The 20,919-nt window shown below is 42.0% G+C and overlaps 2 protein-coding genes across 2 annotated transcripts in view; both read left to right on the top strand.

Moving 5' to 3' along the window:
• Positions 1-6: 6 nt before the first annotated feature.
• Positions 7-8,513, top strand: LOC118432101 (glutamate receptor ionotropic, kainate 2-like). The gene is made up of 13 exons (XM_035843622.1): positions 7-42; positions 201-394; positions 685-738; positions 1,133-1,402; positions 1,483-1,602; positions 1,875-1,982; positions 2,224-2,397; positions 2,851-3,012; positions 3,660-3,811; positions 4,323-4,441; positions 4,932-5,114; positions 5,600-5,855; positions 7,209-8,513. Exons 1-13 carry the CDS (start codon positions 21-23, stop codon positions 7,414-7,416), a joined length of 2,022 nt encoding a protein of 673 aa, XP_035699515.1. The 5' UTR covers positions 7-20; the 3' UTR covers positions 7,417-8,513.
• Positions 8,514-9,568: 1,055 nt separating this feature from the next.
• LOC118432471 (glutamate receptor ionotropic, kainate 5-like) overlaps positions 9,569-20,919 on the top strand; it is a 17,453-nt gene continuing 6,102 nt past the window's right edge. The window contains exons 1-11 of the mRNA XM_035844055.1: positions 9,569-9,725; positions 12,485-12,707; positions 15,904-16,047; positions 16,278-16,532; positions 16,912-17,114; positions 17,339-17,392; positions 18,095-18,514; positions 18,681-18,785; positions 18,992-19,099; positions 19,750-19,920; positions 20,372-20,530. Of these exons, the coding sequence (XP_035699948.1) occupies positions 12,614-12,707; positions 15,904-16,047; positions 16,278-16,532; positions 16,912-17,114; positions 17,339-17,392; positions 18,095-18,514; positions 18,681-18,785; positions 18,992-19,099; positions 19,750-19,920; positions 20,372-20,530 (1,713 nt within the window). The 5' untranslated portion in view covers positions 9,569-9,725; positions 12,485-12,613. The remainder of the gene's footprint in view (positions 9,726-12,484; positions 12,708-15,903; positions 16,048-16,277; positions 16,533-16,911; positions 17,115-17,338; positions 17,393-18,094; positions 18,515-18,680; positions 18,786-18,991; positions 19,100-19,749; positions 19,921-20,371; positions 20,531-20,919) is intronic.

Raw genomic sequence — 20,919 nt, 5'->3', positions numbered from 1 at the left:
TGGGCTGGAGGGAGACGTATATGCTGTACAACAAACGGTCAGGTGGGTTGAGCCTAACAAATACCTGTGCAGTGAATAAATGAACTAGTACTAGTTGTTCTTAAAGCTTTCATTTGAGATAATTTCACATAGACGTACCAAGACAACACTGCTCCCAATGATTGTTTGACCTGATCACAATTTTTTTCACCATTTTGCAGAGTTCTACAGCTGCTTTGAAGCCATGTTGAATGAAGCAGCCTCCCGAATGTTTCACTTCTGGTCTCAGGATATTCCACCTGACAAGGAGGACGGCAACGCTCTGGGTGCCATTTTGTATGACGTCAGCACTTCCGGGCGAAAGAACGTGCTTCTGATGACAAGTGAGGATATAGTGGAGGTCATCCTGGACAAGGTCAGAGATCAAAACGTTTCTGTTGATTAGCGTGGATTCATGAAAGGGTCTCAGTTTGGTAATAAATAGTATGTAGAGAATAATCAAATCACCCTCAGGTCAACATCCCAAAGAAGACCAGAGATATGGTCAAACATTCAACGGCGAGTTACGTCTTTGACGTTTTATATAATAGAAATGTCATGTTCTAGTAAATGTGTAAGTCATTAACCACTGGTGACATGATCAGTATCTGGCACTTCTAACTGGCTTGCATATCGCAAGTTTGTGTTGTCTTTATTTCCCAACAGGCTGCCGACATGCTGCTGCTTACGCCGCACAGCCGCTGGATCGTAACAAGCTTCGTGAGTACACATTACAGTAAGATTTAGTTTACTGCTGAAGGAACGAGCTGCATGTAGCGAAATCCTTACTCATTCTCGGATACCTTGCGACTTGATTTACCGTACATTTTGGTAGGCTCTATATCTGTTTTACTGTTTATTCCTGGTCAACCCATTGCCAAACAAGATGAAGAAATGTTATGAAGTGGCTGGAAGTTTTAACTTAATAGGGAGATCGCTGATGTTTGTACACGTATATTGGAATGGGACTGGGTAGTAAAACGGATGCCTAAGAAAGAAAAGTGGAATTTACCCATAGCGGTATTTGCCGGGTAAGTATGGTAATGGAAAAGCAAACATTACCAGCCTTACCCGGCAAATACCGCTATGGGTAAATTCCAATTTACTTCTGCAGGATGTCCATGAAAGTCAGTTGCAGAGTGCACGGAACAGTGGAGCCCTCCTGACCCTGCTTCGCCCCTTCCCTGAGACACCCCCACCCTGGGGACGTGATGCACCTGATGGACAGCTGTCTTACAGGACGCGGCTGGCTTTGGACGCAGTCAAGCTCGTGTCTAGCCTGTCTCCGGACCTTGTCACGGGGTACTCACGGATGTCGGATAAGAGTGACTTGGTTCAGGGAAGCCTGAACTGCCGTACCGGATTGAAAAACTATATACCCGAGGTGAGGTAAATTGTTCTGTTCTCATCAGTGAAGTTTGACCATGTGACTTTCCAACTTAGATAAGCTCATCCTAGTAACAGCATACTGTTTTCCAGAATGACTTTTTGGGATTCAGTGGCCAAGTGTCCTTTGATAGCTGCGGGAAGAGAAAGAATGCGACGGTCTACATCCATGAACATCTTCAAGGAAAGTCCAAGCAGGTAATTACCTATCTAAATTGAATACTTTGTAAAGTAGATCATCTTTGAAATATTTATATCAAAATCATAGTCCACTTTAGCTCGCGAATGCTGCTTTTGTGTGATTCTCTTGCCCTTTGATGCAAATAACAGTTTATTTATTCATAAACGCAGTTACTATCATCATCGGGAATAGCTGGTTGCAAGGTTTAACCTACCAAGGATCGACCGTGTCACCACGGCTATATCTGTACAAGTCTGATTGACATGTACACATGTCATTTTCTCCGTAGGTCGGGACCTGGAACCCGGAAGGCACGACATTGCTTCATCACAAATGGCAGAGACCCGTCAACATTCACCTACTATCGGGACGACACCTTCATGTCTATGGCGTTTTCGTAAGTTGGAAATTTGTGCCATTTTTCTTTAATTCACACATGCCATCGGACATTGTTATAAGTAACGAATACGTAATCGCAGGTTTAAGATTTAGTGATGGAAAACTATAACCTACTAGGGCCGTATCATTTGACTATTTTAACACCGCAGGTGTTTTATGCAGTTTTGTATGGCTCAGTTTTTGACGTTTTGGTAACTATAAGTGATATCATTATCATTTATATCGAACTCGTCTTGCAGAGCAAACCATTCTTCATGAAGAAACCAGACAAAAGTGGTGAGGTTGGGTCCAATCCGTACCACGGCTATCTTGTGGACCTGCTGGAGATGCTGGCTTCGCGCCTGAACTTCACCTGGGACATCACGGGGGTGGGTGGCAGCGGGAATTTACTGACTACACTCAATTCAGGGAAGGTTAGTGCAACATTGTGACTCTCAGACTATCATCATCACTATTGCATCTCCATTTGTTTAATTGTAAGGAAGTCCACGGAAATTGCTACGTCCACCATGGCTATTCAACGAAATCACGTTTGTACTCACGTTTGTTGATCTGTTTCTGCATCATATCATCATCTACATGCAGGGATGTCCCTTTAGTTTAACTGGTATCAGCCTCACAGTTGAGCACCTGGTTCGAATTAGTTGGGAGACTCCTGTTCAATCCTTGGTTGGTTTAACTAGGTTATCTCGGTTGGGGCGGCACTAGTCTTTCGGAAGGGGGGGGGGGTAAAATAAGGGTCCCTTGTTGCTGCCTCCTGTGCCACTAGCACTAAATATAAACAATTTTCTACAAAGGCCGACAGAACGAATCAGTTACCTGTAGGCTTTTACTTAATTAGGCCCTTGACCTCTTTCTGCACACAGTATGACCTGGTGTTGAATGGAATTCCCATGCGCCCTCGGTACCACGGACAAATAGAGTTTTCCATTCCACTCACCACACGCGGGTACTTCCTCACCATGAAGAAGCCAAATCGTCTGCGGGATCAAGGCATCTTCGAATTTTTGAAACCATTTTCTAGAGAGGTGAATATTAGAATTTTCAATTGTTACATAAACATACCAGTCAGTAGTTTGTAGCCAACAGGATGATATCTGTTATTCAAGAGGCAGGCAATAATCATAACATATGCTAATTATATGTATATGCAAATGACATGATACGCATTCATGCAAATTGCATACGTAACACATTTATATATGTTAGCGACATGATAAGGATATTTATATATGGTAACGATTATGGTAATAATATGTCCTTTTCCATCAATGAGAATCAAACGCTTACAGTTTGAATTCTAATAATCCAAGATTTGTCGAACGTTTTATCATTATTTAGACCTATCATGGGGAGTAGCGTGTAATGATATGTTATAGTATCCATTTTGGGATTCGTCGTACTCATCCTAATTCCAGGCCCCAATTCCTATACCATCGGCCGTAATATGAAACTTGTTTGTAGTACAACTTCTTATCCTTTCATATTGTTTGGCATTTAAGCTTACATCGGGATTGAATAGAAACGCCAATTGGAATTTCAGATGGTTGATATAGCTATAGTGTGATATGGCTCTACTGCATTTCTTCGTTTCTAAATCTATACCATGGTATCAAGACTAGTACGTACGTTCCCAATCAAAGATCTTTATATCTTACACATTTCCCAACCACAGGTGTGGTTCTCATTTGTGGCCGCCGCTGTGGGAGTGAGTCTTGTCATGGCGGCAAACGGCCGTCTGAACCCGTACGAGTGGTCCAAGGCAGCTGGGCGGGGAGAGGTGTCAGAGGAGGAGGCAGACAACCTCAGCCTCGTCAACAGTCTCTGGTAAGTTGAGTACTCTGATAATCAGACGTGTGAAGTCGTCGAGTCGCTTATTGGTCCGACAGGTTGATTTATTAAATCTCTCGAGTGCACGTTAAGACCGTGAAACATCCCCATGAAACATCTTTCCTGACATTTATAGCTTTTGATAAATCCCACTTTTCATAAAGCGACACTTTCTCATATATACGATGATGATTCAGAAAGTAATGCAAGTGGTTCCATAAAAGACTATTTTTTTAAAAATCTATTGAGTTACAATTTGGCACGCCAAATTAAAAGAAAAGCTGTCAAAACCAAGACTTCCTTGTTCTTCTGCGTTGGCATGTGTCCTCTTGAGATTGAAAATTTTAAATGTGGTCTGTATCCTTTATGAGCATCTGAGTTTATTTACAGTTGATCACACCACACAAGTGTAGTAAGAGGGGATGTGCAGCACTCGAGAGTGTGGTTTACAGAAGTGTTCTCGTGATTGGTAGATATCTGTACATATTGAGTGTTTTATCAACTACAGGTCTTCTTATGGAGCGGCTGTGAGCCAAGGGCAGGAGTTTCTACCCCGATCAGCGACAGGAAGAGTGATAGCTGGAACCTGGTGGTTCTTCATACTGGTTATCATCGCGTCTTACACCGGTAGGTGATAAGGACCTTCAAAGAAATGAAGAAACGACGTCTCAATGCAATTTCATCTTGATCCTGCGTCAAACATTGAAGGTTGGCAAATAGCGTTTAGTTCGAGAAAGAGGCACTGGAATAGGCGACGTTAATTAAGCACGGAATATTTACAATACTTAGAAGGAGTATGAACATCTGTAACGGTAATCGGCGTAGTAAAATTATTTTCGTACACAATGTAAAGCGCTTGAAATTACCCAAAGGCTATGTATCATGAAATGATACGAAAGTGTGACGTCAGCAACGGGTCAAACGTGCCTGTGCCAGTCTATGTGGGCCAGCTCTCTGTTAAGAACATAGATGATTTCAAGTTGAAAAAAAAAGGGTCCGGGCACTGACCAAGTTTTTTAGTATGTCTATCACAAGTGTAAGTGTATACGGAAATAAGTTTATAGTTTATAGTTTTGATAACGCCCTTCACCGCTTACAACATGTTGTTCTTCTCCAGCCAACTTAGCTGCCTTCCTGTCCAGACCTTCAGCTGAGCGGAGCATCAGGAGCCTGGCTGATCTGGCTCGTCAGACGGACGTGCCGTATGGGACCTACAAGGGATACACCTTCGTCAAGTTCTTGAAGAAGTCTCAGGAGGAACCTTTTAAGACCATCGGTCGATATCTCGACACAAATTCAGGTAAAGCCATCTATACAAGCATGCTTACATAACCATGAAGTTGATGTTAAAAGATTTTTGTCTTACCCACAACTGATGGTACTCTCCAAGCAGTGGTTAGGCTCTGACTGTTTTTGACGTTTTTGGTCGTTTTTATCGAACTTGCTATTTTGTCATGTTTCTTGAAGTCCGCCGGCTTAGAAAGCCCAATAAAATCGACTATAAACGTCAAAAACACCCGATCATAACCTCTGCTTGGAGAGTAACCCAATGGAGCAAATGAAAGAAGACCATCGGTAATATTAGATAGACATATATGGTCAAATTACCATATCAATGTCATATTTGGGAGTGTCATTTACTATTTTGTTTATTCATGACAACAGTGATATAATGTTTTGTCATGTTCTGTTAAATCATTCATATATCATTATTCACTATTCATTGATTTATTTTAGTGTCCTTTAAGCGTGAAAAATGTTGTGGTCCCATCGTGTCCTTCGCAGATGAGGTTCTCTTCAACAAGTCCCGTCAGGCATTTGAGCGCGCTGTCAAGGGCGACTTTATCTTCATCTCCCCCACCGGCACATTCGAGTACGAGATCCTCAACGAGAGGTGCGACATGGTCATCCTCACCGACGAGTACTTCTTCAAGTTTAAGTCGGCACTTCCGTTTCCGCTTGATTCACCTTACCGGGCAGAGGTCAACGAGGCCCTGATGGACATGGTAGATAACGGGCAGATGGACGTACTTCAGAACAGGTGAATTTGCTAAACTTGCTACCTGGTACTATACTGCACCTGGGGAGTAACGTATATGGTGTGCTACCTGGTACCTATATGGCACCTTATTACCGTACCGTAAGATGTCATACCTCGAAAGTTGATACTATATTGTTCGGTGCAAACATGACATTGAAATGAAAAAGACAATTCATTTTTTTTGCAGCTGAGGTGGCATAAAAACAGTGCTACTGCGAATGTATAAATCAACACCGTCTATGGTACGGAATACGTCAGCTATATGTTTTCAATTTGTCACAGTGTTTTCTTTCTTGTGTTGGAAACATTTCCAAAGCACTAACAAAAACACACGTGAATAATAGTTTCTCATTATAAACACTATCTATACGCGCAAGTTGATATAGCTGTTGCTAAATGCTACACAAACAGTGGTAAAGTACCAGTCTTAAGAAACACGGGTAAATGCATCAGTTCCTAAATACTAGAAAAAACAGTCATGTTGGAGGTGAAGATATCCCTTGGCCAGGTGCATATCCCAAAATGTGCGTTATTCTAATTAATACCTAATATTTGCATAATTAATAAAGACATTACATATTTCTTTTGTGGTCACTTCATGGTAGAGACTTCATATTGGAGATCTATAGGTTGCTTGAGGACAGGTGAATACAATGAAATACATCTTATGTCAAGACTCAGGTATATGCAATAATGGGAATACAAGGGACCCAACCCTCCTTGTCTGAAACAAGTTCAAATATCTTATTACCATGTAATTACGTTAATATTGATACTATGAATGGAGTTATGTATCAAACTCGTGTACTTATATCATTCTGAAACTGCATTTTGTGATTTATACCAATCAACTTCTAAAATGTCATGTAAACCCGTTTTTTTTTGGGGGGGGGGCGAAATCGCTAAAGGGGGGCGAGGTAGGGGGGCGAGATCACTAGCCGTGGAGGGCGAGATCGCTAGTGATTTCGCCCCGGGGGGGGGGGGGGGGGGGCGAGATCGCTAGTGATTTCGCCCCCCGGTTGTCACACCGGTACCGCGGTGTTCGAAATCTGGGCTTCTACTCTTGCGCCAGTTAATTTTCACTCTCAGTGAGCAGACTTTCCGACTTGGGGAGAAGTGATCAATAACCTTGGAGTGCACACCTTTCGTCCCCTTTGATCTTGTTACGTGGTGATTACCGAGTTAAATGAGCAAAGCTCTTGCACGGTACAGGACGATAAGGTTTCCAAACGTGGAATGAAATGGTCAGTTTTCTAACCACCGTAAAATAGGTATGACAACGTAAAACCAACAGATTTCGGAGCAGTGATGATTTAGGCTGTAGACTTATCCAACTGTTTCATTGTTTCACAGGTGGTTGAACAAGAAGAAGTACAAATGTTACACTGGTTCAAAAGAAGGAGACGGTGTATTGGACTTGGAGCATCTGGATGGGATATTCTTCTATCTCATGCTTGGAACAGGTGTTGCCATGGTGATCTCTTTTCTGGAATGGTTTCATTTCAGATGCAAGAAAAGTGGCAGATCTAGTAACAATGGGCCCAGCGAACCTGCCACTTAAAGTAACGTCATTATTAGAGGGCTGTCGCATTGGGACATTATTTGCATGCAGGAGAAAGAAAACAGTCAGCAGCAACGAAGTAGTCAATCACATTCATTAATCTATTTATTTCTGTATTCAAAAGATCCGGGTAGCGACTACAATATCTTGTTAAACTTTGAGGGTATAGAACATAGGAAAAATTGTAACATTAGTTACATTACAGAAACTCAGCATATATGCAGAGATGTATCGAATGATATCATAATAAGGATGAATAAAACAAGATATACAAATATCAGACATACAGAAGAGTTTATATACAAAACCTCAATATCAGAGTCGTAACCAAAAATCAACTTCAATACTGTTCCGTATTGTCATATCATATCTTCGAAGGTCAAAGGTCTCTGTGTCACAGCTGCTCATACAGCAGATATGTCACTGGACTGCGCTAAATTGCGCCAATTTGCGATTAAACCCCAATTTTACCTTTAAAGGCCATGCTGAATTGATTATATGGATAACATCCGCACAAGCATCAATTTTCGCCCGCGCCCCCCCCCCCAATTTTTTTTTATTGTACTGTAAATAGTACAGCGCAGCTGCAAAGTAAGCAAGTATAAGAACAAAAATTAACATCGCGCCTTCTTGCCAATTGCGGGTTTTCCGGTGCCACTTTCAGGAGCCACTTTGCGAATACCTTTCACACAAAATAGCGCAGCCCAGTGAGATACTTTCTTTAGGTTTATAGTTTTAGGTGGACACGAATGGCTTCTGATCATGAGTGATATAACCTATCAAACTTGCTATTATCACAATAAAGATATAATCATGTCAATATATAAATGCTTCCGACTAATATTGCGAAACTACAAAGACATGGCAAGGATTATAGTTATTCATAAACTAAAGCATGTTGCATGTGAAACCCGCCAAGTGTATCACACATGTTTACGAATTCAGACACCCAGATACAGTTTATAACATATAACTCTATAACTATCTATGATAAATGATGATAAGAAACTGTAACGCTTCCTGTTAAAAGTACAGACCGTGTTGTATTCCCAGGCCACCTGGTCATTGAACAACGCTGAATAAACTACTCTACTGAATACAACGGCGATATATTTTTTGACCACGTTTGTTTCTGTGTGTGTATGCATTGCTGGCAAGAGGCTAGGCATGAGGGACATTCAAAAGCCAATGATGAGTTTGCAGCTTTTCCGCAGTTGTCTTTAACGTTGTAAGTTCCGACGATACAAACAGAGCATTTCTGCGAGGCCTGATAAATAATGCACATCATGAACCAGTCCCCACTCCGGCCTGATGCGGTCTATGGTTGCTCAATAGAAGGCTATTCATAATGGATTGGAACTAATAGCTCTAAAGTAAACGGTAATCGGATCTCAAATTAGGTAAATTGCAGATTGCGGAGCAGTACCAGATCTAAAGACATCGCGCATGTGTTTCTGTACAGCCCAGATATCGGCGCTTGTTTCAGCTTCCATGACAAAACATTACCGATCGGGTATTCTGAGTGAGTTTTGTACCTATCGATTGAAAATATGGAGAGTCTTCATGAACTTGTGTTGAATGCAAAGTCCAAAGTTTCATTATGTATTGAAGCTTTATTGAAAATTCCTGCCCGTTTGCTAATTGCAGGTAACATGGAATGTTACAAACAGTGTACAATATTGCAAGTGTGTACTCTAGTCTAACTCTAGAATTCTGGGTTATTATGTACCAACGTAAAAGGATCCAGAGAAAACCAAGAAACGTTGAATGCTTTCCTACTTATGTTCTAACACAGAATTACGATAGGATTTTAACTGGTACACTGTATGGAATCTTAAAGCATGCATAAAGGTGCTGATACTTCCCTCGAGTGGAGACAAAACGGAACCTTTACGCATGCTTTACCGGGTATGCCTAAACTAAAGATAGGATTTTGTGCAGTGACTGCTAAAGATTACAATACAATACCGAGGGAGCGAAGTGAGGAAATAACATAGTCCAGAAGCAAGTGAATAAGTCGCTGTGACAGTAAGTGTATGACAAATGCAGCTTTTTCGAGAACCGGGCTAATTGGAGTAAATAGCGAGGATTAAGTAAAGATGACGCAGGCGCAAGCACAATCAGCTCTTTACATCTTAGCACATGTGAGGACTAATGAAGAAGCATCCGATCAACACTGTCACCAGACAACAATCCGTCTTTCTAACGGTCGGATGTTTTACGGTCTTGGTGTCGGTTACCATACAGCGTGGCACTGACAACTTCTGTAATACCTGGGCCACCGTCGACTCTTACCGTTCCAGTTACCGGTAAGCTTTTGCTTGTTCTATTACCGTCATAAAGTCCTATTCAGCTCCCCTTTAGGTAGCCAAATAATCTATGATAACTGGCTTGACCTATATACAATACACATGAAACTGAATACTCTCGACACAGAGTCATTTAAAGATGCACGAGACGTTGTAGCTATCTAAGCTTGATACCATTTAAGCCCATTGGATTCCTTCGATCCACCGGGGATCCTTTGGAGGTATTTCAAGACTTTATATGGGGCCATGTATCCATAACGGATGTCCTGGCGTGGTTATGTTACTTGTTCGAGACTTTTAGTAGATATGATAATTAGAGTTACGACAGTGTGTGACGCGACGAAAGTGTGCTGTATGCTGTAAATTACATGTGGAGCTCCGGAGATGAAGTTATTCCACTGAAGCCACAACACGTAGGCTGCGTCGCTGCGCCATGGATTGGATTAGTGTTACTCTTAACGTTATGATGGAAATATCATGCAAAACTTACGAATGTATGAGTAAGAAGACAACAAAACACTGGGTAAAACATTCAGTTTTTTATCGATGAAATTTGTTAATCGCTCTGTCAAATCGCTTGAACGCAGCGACGTCACCAACGTGCCTCAGCTTTAGTGAGACGCCTACTTTCTTTAAGTACTAAAACATTATGTTTTAGGTGTGTCTGTATTTCCGTCTTACTGTCCGTTGATGTTTCTGAATTGTTTTGGCTGTCAGAACGTCTAGTTGGTGTGTAATGATATTTAACTTTGTAAGTGGACTTTGGGCCTCATTGATACTGCGGCAGAACCTCAATCTGCTGTTTGGTATCTGTTCTTGATTTTTCGCAGATAGATTTTTTTGTTAATGTCGGGAAACCGTGGAGTAGGTTATGGCCTCTGGTATCTTGTTCTGAACTATATATAGTAAAATAGACCCCCTTGACCCCATTTTCACCAGATGGCTCTATGGCTGCGCTCTCGCCGCGACCTCAATTTGGCCAGAGCGCACAGCGAGCGCCGAGGCCGAAGAAAAACGTTGCACTTAAAGGTGGGGTCACACATGCGTATATATTCAAGTCCGTTTGATAAGCGTTTAAAGCTCTTAGTCTCTAGCAGGCTCTACAAGTCGCGGGGAAAATAGTACACATTGGACAAATATAGATACATAACATGCTAGATGAGTTAGCTGACCGAGAAGCATGGTTAGCGACCCGGCTAACTCGTCTGATATGACACACCTGTTTAGGTTTGTCCAATTTCTATTATTTTTACAACGACCTGTGGAGCCTGGTCGAGGCAAATACTCCCATGCGCACCTCATACGGAATAAGATATATACGCACGTGTGACCCCACCTTAAGAATCTTTCCGGCAACCGCTGTGCGCTCCCTGTGCGACCAAATTGAAACTTAAATGCCAGCAACTTTTAAGAGCGACCAAAGATTAACGAATCAAGCAACGAATTTCAGAGATAAAGAATGGTTTCTGTTACGTTTTGTTTGTTGTGCGTCGAAAGTTTTGATATCATATCCTCATTTAAAAAAATGTTTTTGCATCGTCTTACTATGCTGCTTTGTAACAGGAGTGACGTACAAGAAGCAGGCCAGTAACAAATTAAGTAATTTGTCTAAGATAACTGGATTTCTATGATAATAGCAGACAAAGATGCAGCCGAATTGGATTGGAAAGGGCTTACGGTTAGATGCGGTACTTAGACCGAAAATCCCTTCCGTTTTTTTGTACCCAACGCGGACGACCTTCATTATCTATGCCGTCGAAGAAAAGCCAAGAAGACGATAAAGAAGAGGACTCCATTTGTACATAAGAACGTACCAGAAATATCCCATGAATCTGAATAAACATCTTTTAGATGTGCGTGGACAATTGGCCAACCTCGGCGCGGCTTCAGCTGTACTGGTCTCCCTAGTGACTGCCCCTACTTCCAACAAAATAAATTAGGCGAGAATGATTGGCAAATTGTGCTGCATGCGGGTTTGGCAACCTTCCAACCTCCACTGAATACAGAATTAATGTAACGTTAATAGTTGGATGCTGCATTTATCTCATATATCTTTTAAGAAAACAGCCTTCCATACTAAAACGCCATCTTAAAACGCATTCCAACCAACCTACTAGTAAAGTCACCTCCTGGGCCATTTGCAAGGTTGTAAGTTCTTCAATCTTTATACCCTATTATGTTTTTATGCTATCGCTGTACTATAACATCACTACTTGCGAATTGGGCATAGAGTACCCGGGTCAAACACGTTTTACATAATGCTCCTGCCCTTGCTTCGTATTAAATATTGGGCTATTTTGTGTTGTAAGGCATTTGTAAGATTTCTTTCTTTTTTTCCTATGATGATATACACAAGGTATATAGAGTGATGTAGAATCTTTTACCGGGTCTCCTGATTAAATGTATGTGACTTGCTGTATGCAATTTGCAATAGGCGGCATAATGACAAATATACTACTGACCAAACAAGTACATAGATGTAATGTTGCCCACCCCACATTGTTCGTGGGATCTTTGTCCTTTGGAACTTTATATATTGTCCAAATGCAAGGAATCTTATTCCCTTTCAATGTCCGTTTGCCAATTCAATAATTCTGTTTGCAATATAGCCATACAACTAAGAAATATTTTCCTTAGTCAATTCAAGCTCCAAGTTTCGATTTTCCAGAGAGATTCGGGTATTCTCGGCGCCTCTTGCAAATTCAATAACATTGTTTGAATAAGATATTTCAGCATGCTAACTACATGTTCCTTTGCAGGACGAATTTGCTGATCATACCCAACCGTCTGCAGGCCTATCCCCCGCACACCTGCACACGAATTCCGGTCATACCAAGACGTAGCTTTGAAATTCACCTGCAGCAGTGACACCTGTACCAGGTGCAGTGATGAGGGCGTGCCTTTCCAACAGAAGCCTCTCGGTAGTGACGTACCTACTCCTGCTCATCTGTTGCCATGGTAATGCGAGGGATATCCATGTGGGTGAGTCCGATCGAGTTATACAACCCATGACCTTGGGGAACGCGCGAAAGGGTGAAGATCCCCCTTCTCTATGATTTAATGCTCAAGCGTGCATGCATGTCTGTCATTGCGACTTTTTTTTCTAATTTTCTAAAAAGTCGTAATTTTGGAAATGGCCGCACTTTATAAATTTTGGGCCCAGATTGGCGCAATGCACATATTCTATATCACCTTACGTATTCTGCAGCAAGTACTTAAAGTGAGCATCCTTTCATGTCAGAGGAGTATTCTGGTATCAAACTATACTCCTCGGACAGCTAACTCCTCTATCATGTTGTCTGTCTATTTTGTACAATTCAGAGTCTACTATTTTTAGCGACCTGTGGAGTCTGGTAGAGGCTAAGAATTGAATAAGGACCTCATACGGACTCATACGGACGTACAATTGTGTACGCAAGTGAAACCGGTTTAGGTAAAGTTCGGCTCGATAACAAGGCTTTACAACGATGGGTCAAGGTTGGAAACAACAACTTTCCCGGAAACCTACGACAAAAATATCTAGACTCAAACTGATATCAGAGTTGAATATATAAACAAGGTGTGAATGGGTCCCAAAATAAGATATGTGGCGGATGGGTCTCCACTGGATGGCTTTGTTGTATGGTTACTTTTCTACACTTTGGAAATGCAGCACCCAGTAGTGTCTTAGTATTCCATTGTGCTGATATGCCACATTCATGTAGCGAATAACGTCGAACGCAAATGCGACGTTACTTTTTCGAGTTCCATAAAAATTCTATAGGAAGAACAAATTTAAAACTGAATTTTGATCATTCTTCAAAGAAAACACAGAGAATCCTACCTTTACTTGTATATACCGTAAAGCGTGCATAAAGTTTGCATTTTGTGTCCATTCGACTGAAACAACACAGTTACGGAGCTCATGTGTACTTAAAGTCCAAATTCCGTGCATTGAAGGGATTGTTATTGAGATTGATCACCTTTCAATGGAAGATGCCGACATCTTAAGTGAAAGAAATCCTCACATCAGACGGAGATTATCGCTATCTCAAGTGCCGACAAACACACATAATTGCTGAGTGTTCCCATCTTGGGAAAAGATGGAGAGGAAATAAGGAAGCTTGAGTTATTGCTGTGCTTATTCCTGAAGACAGTTTGTCACTAAGTTTCTTTTGCCATCTCTGGGTACCTGCAGTTGGAAGGATATAAGCGTATTAATAGTTTCTATACAGTTCGTTGAGCGATCTGACAAAGTTTAGGTCGCGGAGGATTCGAATAATTATCTAAAAATAAAGAAATCAAACCCAACCTATCTAAATTTAGATATAGTCAACACTAGTGTTCCAGTAGTCTCTCTGTATAATAACATTTATCACAGTTTGTTGTCATGCATATTCCCTATCTTGTTTGTACCATGTACTACAATTAGTCTACGGGCATGAACTTGCAAATAAACTTTCTTTCATTATAGTGGAGAATGCTGCGTGTGAGGTTGGACCTTTGGTCAGTGTGACGAGAACATTGTGACATAGTGTAGGGTGGATTTGACATTTGTAAGGACATCCACAACTGCATGAACAACTGGAGAATTAGATGGTTTCAGTTAGAATGGGTTTACAGTAGGTTACGAATGGTCTTGGTGGGTCTGCCTTTTATCGTTTTGTAATCCAAAACCCAACTGTCTTCTTTTTGACATTTTGCAGTGACATCGGGATACAGGAATTACCTTGAAAAACGTGGGAGGTAACGTTAGATAATTTTTTTTCAGCAATGTGACATTTTAGCACGGCTACAGGTGTTTGCTACTGGGGCTGCATAAGCCGATTTACGTTATGCTCGCCTCCATTCAAGGCGTGGAATGTTAGTCAAATATTAGCAGCGTTGAAGGAAACAATTTCATACAAATGTATTTGCAATTCTAGATTGTCAGAAAAAAAAACGTTTGTTGAAATCGAATAGATTGTCTATTTGGCGTGTGACGTTGGACATTTGGTCAGTGGAACGAGAACATTGTGACAAAATGTAGGGTGGATTGGACATTTGTAAGGACATCCACGACTGCATGAAGGCCTCGCTTTATAAGCCTGTATAAGACACATTCATTGTGAACGTATGTGCTAACACGAATTACGTATTTGGTACAGCAATGGTACTCCTTTCCGCATGACCCAGAGAGCTTCATGTTTCCACGCTGTAATCACATTTCCGCTAGCCGTAAAAGCTGCCGTGCTTTGATAACGCCTGTAGTGAGTTAATTATGGGCTCAGCTCCGGGTCCACTTACCCAAGAGCTTTTATATCAGATAAAAGCTTCTTGACTTACCAGAGATACGATTACGGGTTAGCGTTATTCCTGTGATACAATCGCGTTTACCGTGGTGACAGTTTCCTTCATTCTAAGATGTTTCCAGACTGGTATATTTCGTTCCATAGAGGGAACTGGGGAGGGGAGTGAAACCGTAGTATCTATGAAAACACGTCTCCAGTAATGCCCCCATCAAGGTGACACATAGGACCGTATAGTGTTACTGTGTAAGGTGTACATGTTTACAATTTGTAGTTGAAAAGCTGCAACGTTGGAGGCGCAAAGCTGCCAAGGGCAAAGACTTAACTAGCTAGGTATACGATAAAGCGTCCATGAAAATCTATCATTATAAGTTAATCCAATTTAGACAAAAACAGCTAAGTCACTTTTTCACTATTTCCACATGGTAAAGTACTTTATTCAATAAGAAACTACACACTAGAACGGTAGCGTTTTAGCTGAGTATCAATTACCATCTACTCATGCGGATCCTCGTTAAAAGACAATGATCAGCCGGTGGTAGATTGTCTGTGTCTGTTTTGTAAGCTTTGTGATAAGGAAGAACAAGATTTCTATCACCTACCATAGTGTTCATTAACACAGGTCTTATCTGTAACTACAGATGGTGGTGGAGATACATGTAATGTCTTACCGAAAACACATCAATGATTCACGATGACGAGGCGACTGATGTAATCCAGCCTTAACTAACTTTTAATGATCCCGAAAATGTGCCCACTTCTCAATTATTCATGTCTAGATTGTTTACAGAGATGTGGCAAGGATTGAGGAGTGCATTGCAATCTTTATTTACGTGTACCACTTGTGAAGGAGTTTTAAGACTCTTTGTATTATGAAGCGATGTGCTTTAAACGCAAATTTGTTTTTGCAGGCGTTGTGCACAGAGGAAACCAGGAATGCCACCTTGCCGAAGTGACATCTAGCGCTCAGGAGCTGAACAGCAGTCAGGATAGCGGTGCCAACATCTCTGTAGTTTCCGTGGAAATGAACGACAGCGCCTGCGCACTAGACCAAGGTAAATCAACTGAGGTTTTTTTAAAATACAGCAACCAGTATAGTAGTTGATTTTGAGGGGGTTTTTTTCAAGTTCATTGCAACCGACTTTGGGCAACCTCAGTTTTGTTGTATTATGTTTTGAACCGGTCTGAAATCCATGTTGTCCATGTTCGCTTCTTTTACCATTTTTACACTATAATTTGTCTGTGCTGTAGACTATGTGCCCTTGTTTGCCCTCTTCAACTCCAGCCATACAGCAGCACTCCCTCCAAGCACTTATCCTGCTGGCCCCCCTCCCATCCCCATGTTTCTGCGGAGGTTCGGAAAGACCACCTCTGCCACCGATAGCCGTGCGCACCTACCACCCCGCGCCGGCCGAACCAGCTCTCCGATCCAGGGTACTGGACATGTTCCCGTCCCCAGAGCACCTGGCAACTATGTTGTTTGACGTCATGGAGGCTTACGGCTGGAAATCAGCCTATGTGCTATATAACAAGAGGTCGGGTAAGTGGGATTTGACAGGATATGATATATGATATATGATTCATGTAGGGGACCTCACAATGGGGTTGACACTTACGCAGCCAGGATCAACAGATCTTCAATAAGCTCTTTCACAGAGATCAGAACGCATGTGCGGCGACAGGAATTCTAGGTAATATTTCAAAGGTAAAGGCCCACAAACAAGTATAAAACAAGACAGACCCGTCTGGACGAAACAATGGTCAAGACAAGGACTGTTTCTTTTTCGAGGCCTTTATTTTTGACAAATTACCTACTAGTAGAATTCCTGTTACCGCACATGCGTTCTCTGTGAGCGGGCGGTAAACGAGCAACCTTAAGAAATTGTGGTTAACAAAAGATTGTTTACTCTCGTGCTCAGAGTTCTATCAAAGCATTGAAACCGTGGAAAACATCGTAACAACGAAGCGGTGGCACGCGTGGTTCCGGGAAGTTCCCGCCAAGGTCACCAGCCAGGCGGACAGAGACTCTCTTGACGCCATCTTGTCTGACGTCAAAACATCCGGTAGGATCCACATCGTGATGATGACTGATGATGACGTCATTGACGCCATATTAGAACAGGTAGGAATGTTAAAAAATCGTATGTCTAGATACTGCAGTGCTGTTAGATAAATTTTCATTATCATTTCAAGGAAAGGAGACATATATTCTCAAACATTTAATTAAATTACATCAGAGCATTTGAGTGCTTTGTGTACTGGTAATAAAAATCATATGACCATGTCTAGTTTTGTAGCGCACTATCTTTTGTCTATTAACCTTTCCTATCGTCATCGTTTGCCCAGGCTTTCCACAGAATGCTGCTGACGGCACAAAGTCACTGGATCATCACCAGCTTTGTGAGTAAGGCCACAGCAAGTAAATTTTATGGATGACATCCTCTGCAGACTGCAAAAATAATAAGATAGGGCGAAAAAAATAAGATGGGTAAAAAAAACAAGATGGCAAATTTTCAAAATAGACGTTGTAACAAGACTTGAAGTGACAAAATATGGCATCACAGCCAACAAGGCATTCATTCCTGTACAGTGCACCAGTGTAGTTAAAGTGACACTAGTGTGGTAGACTGTCACTGGTATCATTAACCATGTTGGCAACTACATAGTTGTGCCACTCTTACAACTATCTATCAAGTTTCACTTCTGCAACTACAGTCAATGCTATAGAGTCTCTAGTGTCAATTCTACATTCAATAATTTGGTTACAACACAACCTTTACCCATTTTCGTCTATCCGGCCTTCCCTGAAGAAGAAAAAAATTCTTGTTTTTTTTTCTGAAATCAGGCGAAAATTAATGAGCGCGCGGATGTCATCCATAAAATTTACTTGCTGTGGCCTAATATCAATAGAAAAAGTGGTAGCAAAGAAGATGCAGAAATGAGGTAGGGGTTCCGAGGGGGCATGGGGAAATGAAAATGAAGGGATTTAGGCCTGGTTATATATAGTGTGTATGTTCAAAGACATAAAATCGTGTGTTGTTCTTATAATGTTCGAATTCAATCTCGAGCGGGATAACTCAGAGATGTGTTGTGTTTTTAAAGGATGTCAGTAAGAAGCAACTGGACAGTTTTCGCCACAGTGGAGCACGGTTTACGTTACTTCGACAGTTTCCCGAAAGTGCCATAGAAAACGCCCCAACTTGGAATGAGCTGACGCTGACCAGTGGGAACCAGTCTACACCGCATCTGAACCGATTGGTGTCAGACCCGTTAGATCCGGACTGGACAGGTGAAGAACCATCTGCAACGGAACTAGACCGGTTCGAGTCGGCCACGACTGGTCAAAACCTGTCCGGACAGGGCCGATGTAGGGATTCATTGTCCAGCACAGCACAACTCGCTCGCGATTCCCTGGTCGTCCTGGTGAATCTGCTATCCTCCGAAGAAGGGCAAGAAACCAAGCGACCATCTGACGCCTGGCGGGGACAGGAAAACTGCAGCCAACTAAACCAAAGTTCAACGGTGGGTCTGCAAATAAAAATGAATCATGTATGGTAGCAAAAAAGAAGACAATTTAGATATCTTTACTTCTCACAGGTTCCAACCCTTTATTTACAACTTTCCTGAATCGACCATGGAAAAGAAAGCATGAGATGGATGACAACCGTTTTGTATCATTCCTTCTCAGATAACGTTCCGTGGCGCCAGTGGGGATGTGTCGTTTGACGGCTGTGGCAGAAGAACTGACTTCGACATCTACATACACGAGTACAGCAATGGCCAAGAGGAAAAGGCATGATGACCTACAATGAGAATTCAAACCTTTCCGCTTATTGTAACTTTTCTGTAATATTTCCATTTCTATTCCTCTTTCCTCTGAAACCTTTCTGTTCTTCTATAGCGTAAGGGTAAGATTTCCCGATGACAGTTTTCCAGTTCGAAAGGTCAGAATTCCTTGCTATGATCAAGCAAGTTAATGAATAATTCTCTGGGTTGCAGGTAGGCTTCTGGACGACAGATGGCGTTGTTGATATGAACTCCACCATTAGTTACGTGGAAATGAACAGACTGCTAGGAGGACGGCACCTGCAGGTCTATGGGAGAGTGGTGAGTAAGGAATCACTACGTAACATGTAAGTTGCTTCAACTTTACTGATGGAGGGAGCCACATTAGTTGAGCTGATTGGCGTTAAAAAGTCAATTTCGTTTCACTGAAAATGAAAACCTGCAAAACTACACTGCATCAGGATATGGGGCTTGGGAAGAGTAAAACGGGAAGTAAATGAAATAAAAATGGCTCTAATGATACACATAGATAGACATGCCGATAACACTATCAACTTGATGAGCATCTAACGTTACTTTCTGTAATTACTGTAAGAAATAAATAAAAGGAACTTCCGTGGTCATATGGACATTTAGTCACCTATACCCATGTATATAGGATAAAAGACAAAACGTTGGACGACATTTGTTGTGAAATGTTGGACATTAGAGTACCCTACACATCTGAAATGTCAAAAAGGGCGCGGTCACATACGTCGTGCGGTTTTCGCACAATTTTGATGTCATAGGATTTTCAAGCAGCCCGTAGACAAGGATCTAATATGTGTAGTAAGACAGCTGAACTTTCAAGGACACATGCAAGGCTGTCAATCCCCAAAATTGCCTAGGTTAGCTGTCGTACGACGATCGCACGGCATATGTGACAGCGCCCTTACCTAGACATAATATTGTGTGGACGTCGTACCTTTCAGAGCAAACCCTGGATCATGGAGAGGAAACACGCGGACGCGGAGGGCCTGAGCGGACGGGACCGGTACGAGGGCTTCATGCTGGACCTGACGGACATGCTGGCGGCCCGCTTAAACTTCACCTGGAACCTGACCATGGGTCTGAGTTACAGAGATGCAATTACATCGGGAAAGGTGGGTACTAGTCGCTTAAGCGGGTATCTCACTAGGACTGCACCAGATTTCGTCAGGCAATTTGTCGCCTGATATTCATTTTTAATTGCTCTTGGCAAAATGGTGCAAATTGGCGCAAATGGTGAATATATCCTCTTATTGCTACAAATCTCTTTTTGATGAATTTCTCATCATGATTATACGCTGTCATTTCCAATAGAGTTATCTTGTATCGAAACTGACAGCATAACATTCCAGGCGTGAGCATTTTGTTTGGCTCATCTTGGCTTCATAAGCAAAAATTTGTACAACAGTGTGACCGCAAGGCAAAATTGGCACAATTCGGAAACTTGGCGGAATTTCTTAGTGCAATTTGGCGCATTCCGGCGAGATACCGACTTTTATACCCATGCTCTCAATCTCTTTAGAATATAGAGCCTGTCTTGTTTCTCACCCATTCCCATGGTTACAGTACGACCTGGTGCTGTTCCCGACGTCCATGCGCTCCTACCGCATGAAAACCATGCAGCTCTCCATCCCTCTGCGCACGCGCGGTTACTTCCTGACCATGAGAAAGTCGGACCGTCGTCTTCCGGGCATGTTCCAGTTCATGGCACCGTTCTCTAAGAAGGTAAGAAAACAAATAAGATCTATATGAGGTTTTTTGGTCCATATGAGCAGATGAATATTCATGGCTCTGTACAACTTGATCAAGTCTTTCCTCTGATCATCATTGAACTTGCATGGCCATGGGTCACGTATAGGTCCTATTGTAACGCCCAGTTATCTCCGGATCCTCTGTTTTGCTCTGATTATCATAGATTTGCATCAGTGTTGTCGGTCGACAATTACTACTCGGTATTTCCAGTTAAGGTCAGACTGAGTGGTACATCTACAGCACTCCTGTCTGTGTAGTATACCTTGGAGAGGCTCTACTAGACTTTACACTTTTTACACTTTTGTGGGCGGTGGCCTTAAATAGCTGTCAGCTAATCAGAGAATCGCTGAAAGGCTTTCTTT

Source organism: Branchiostoma floridae, chromosome 15 (genome assembly GCF_000003815.2).
Source record: "Branchiostoma floridae strain S238N-H82 chromosome 15, Bfl_VNyyK, whole genome shotgun sequence".
NCBI classification, from domain to species: Eukaryota; Metazoa; Chordata; class Leptocardii; order Amphioxiformes; family Branchiostomatidae; genus Branchiostoma; species Branchiostoma floridae.
The sequence above is the reverse complement of the archived record's forward strand: the minus strand, read 5'-3'. Positions and strand labels throughout refer to the sequence as shown.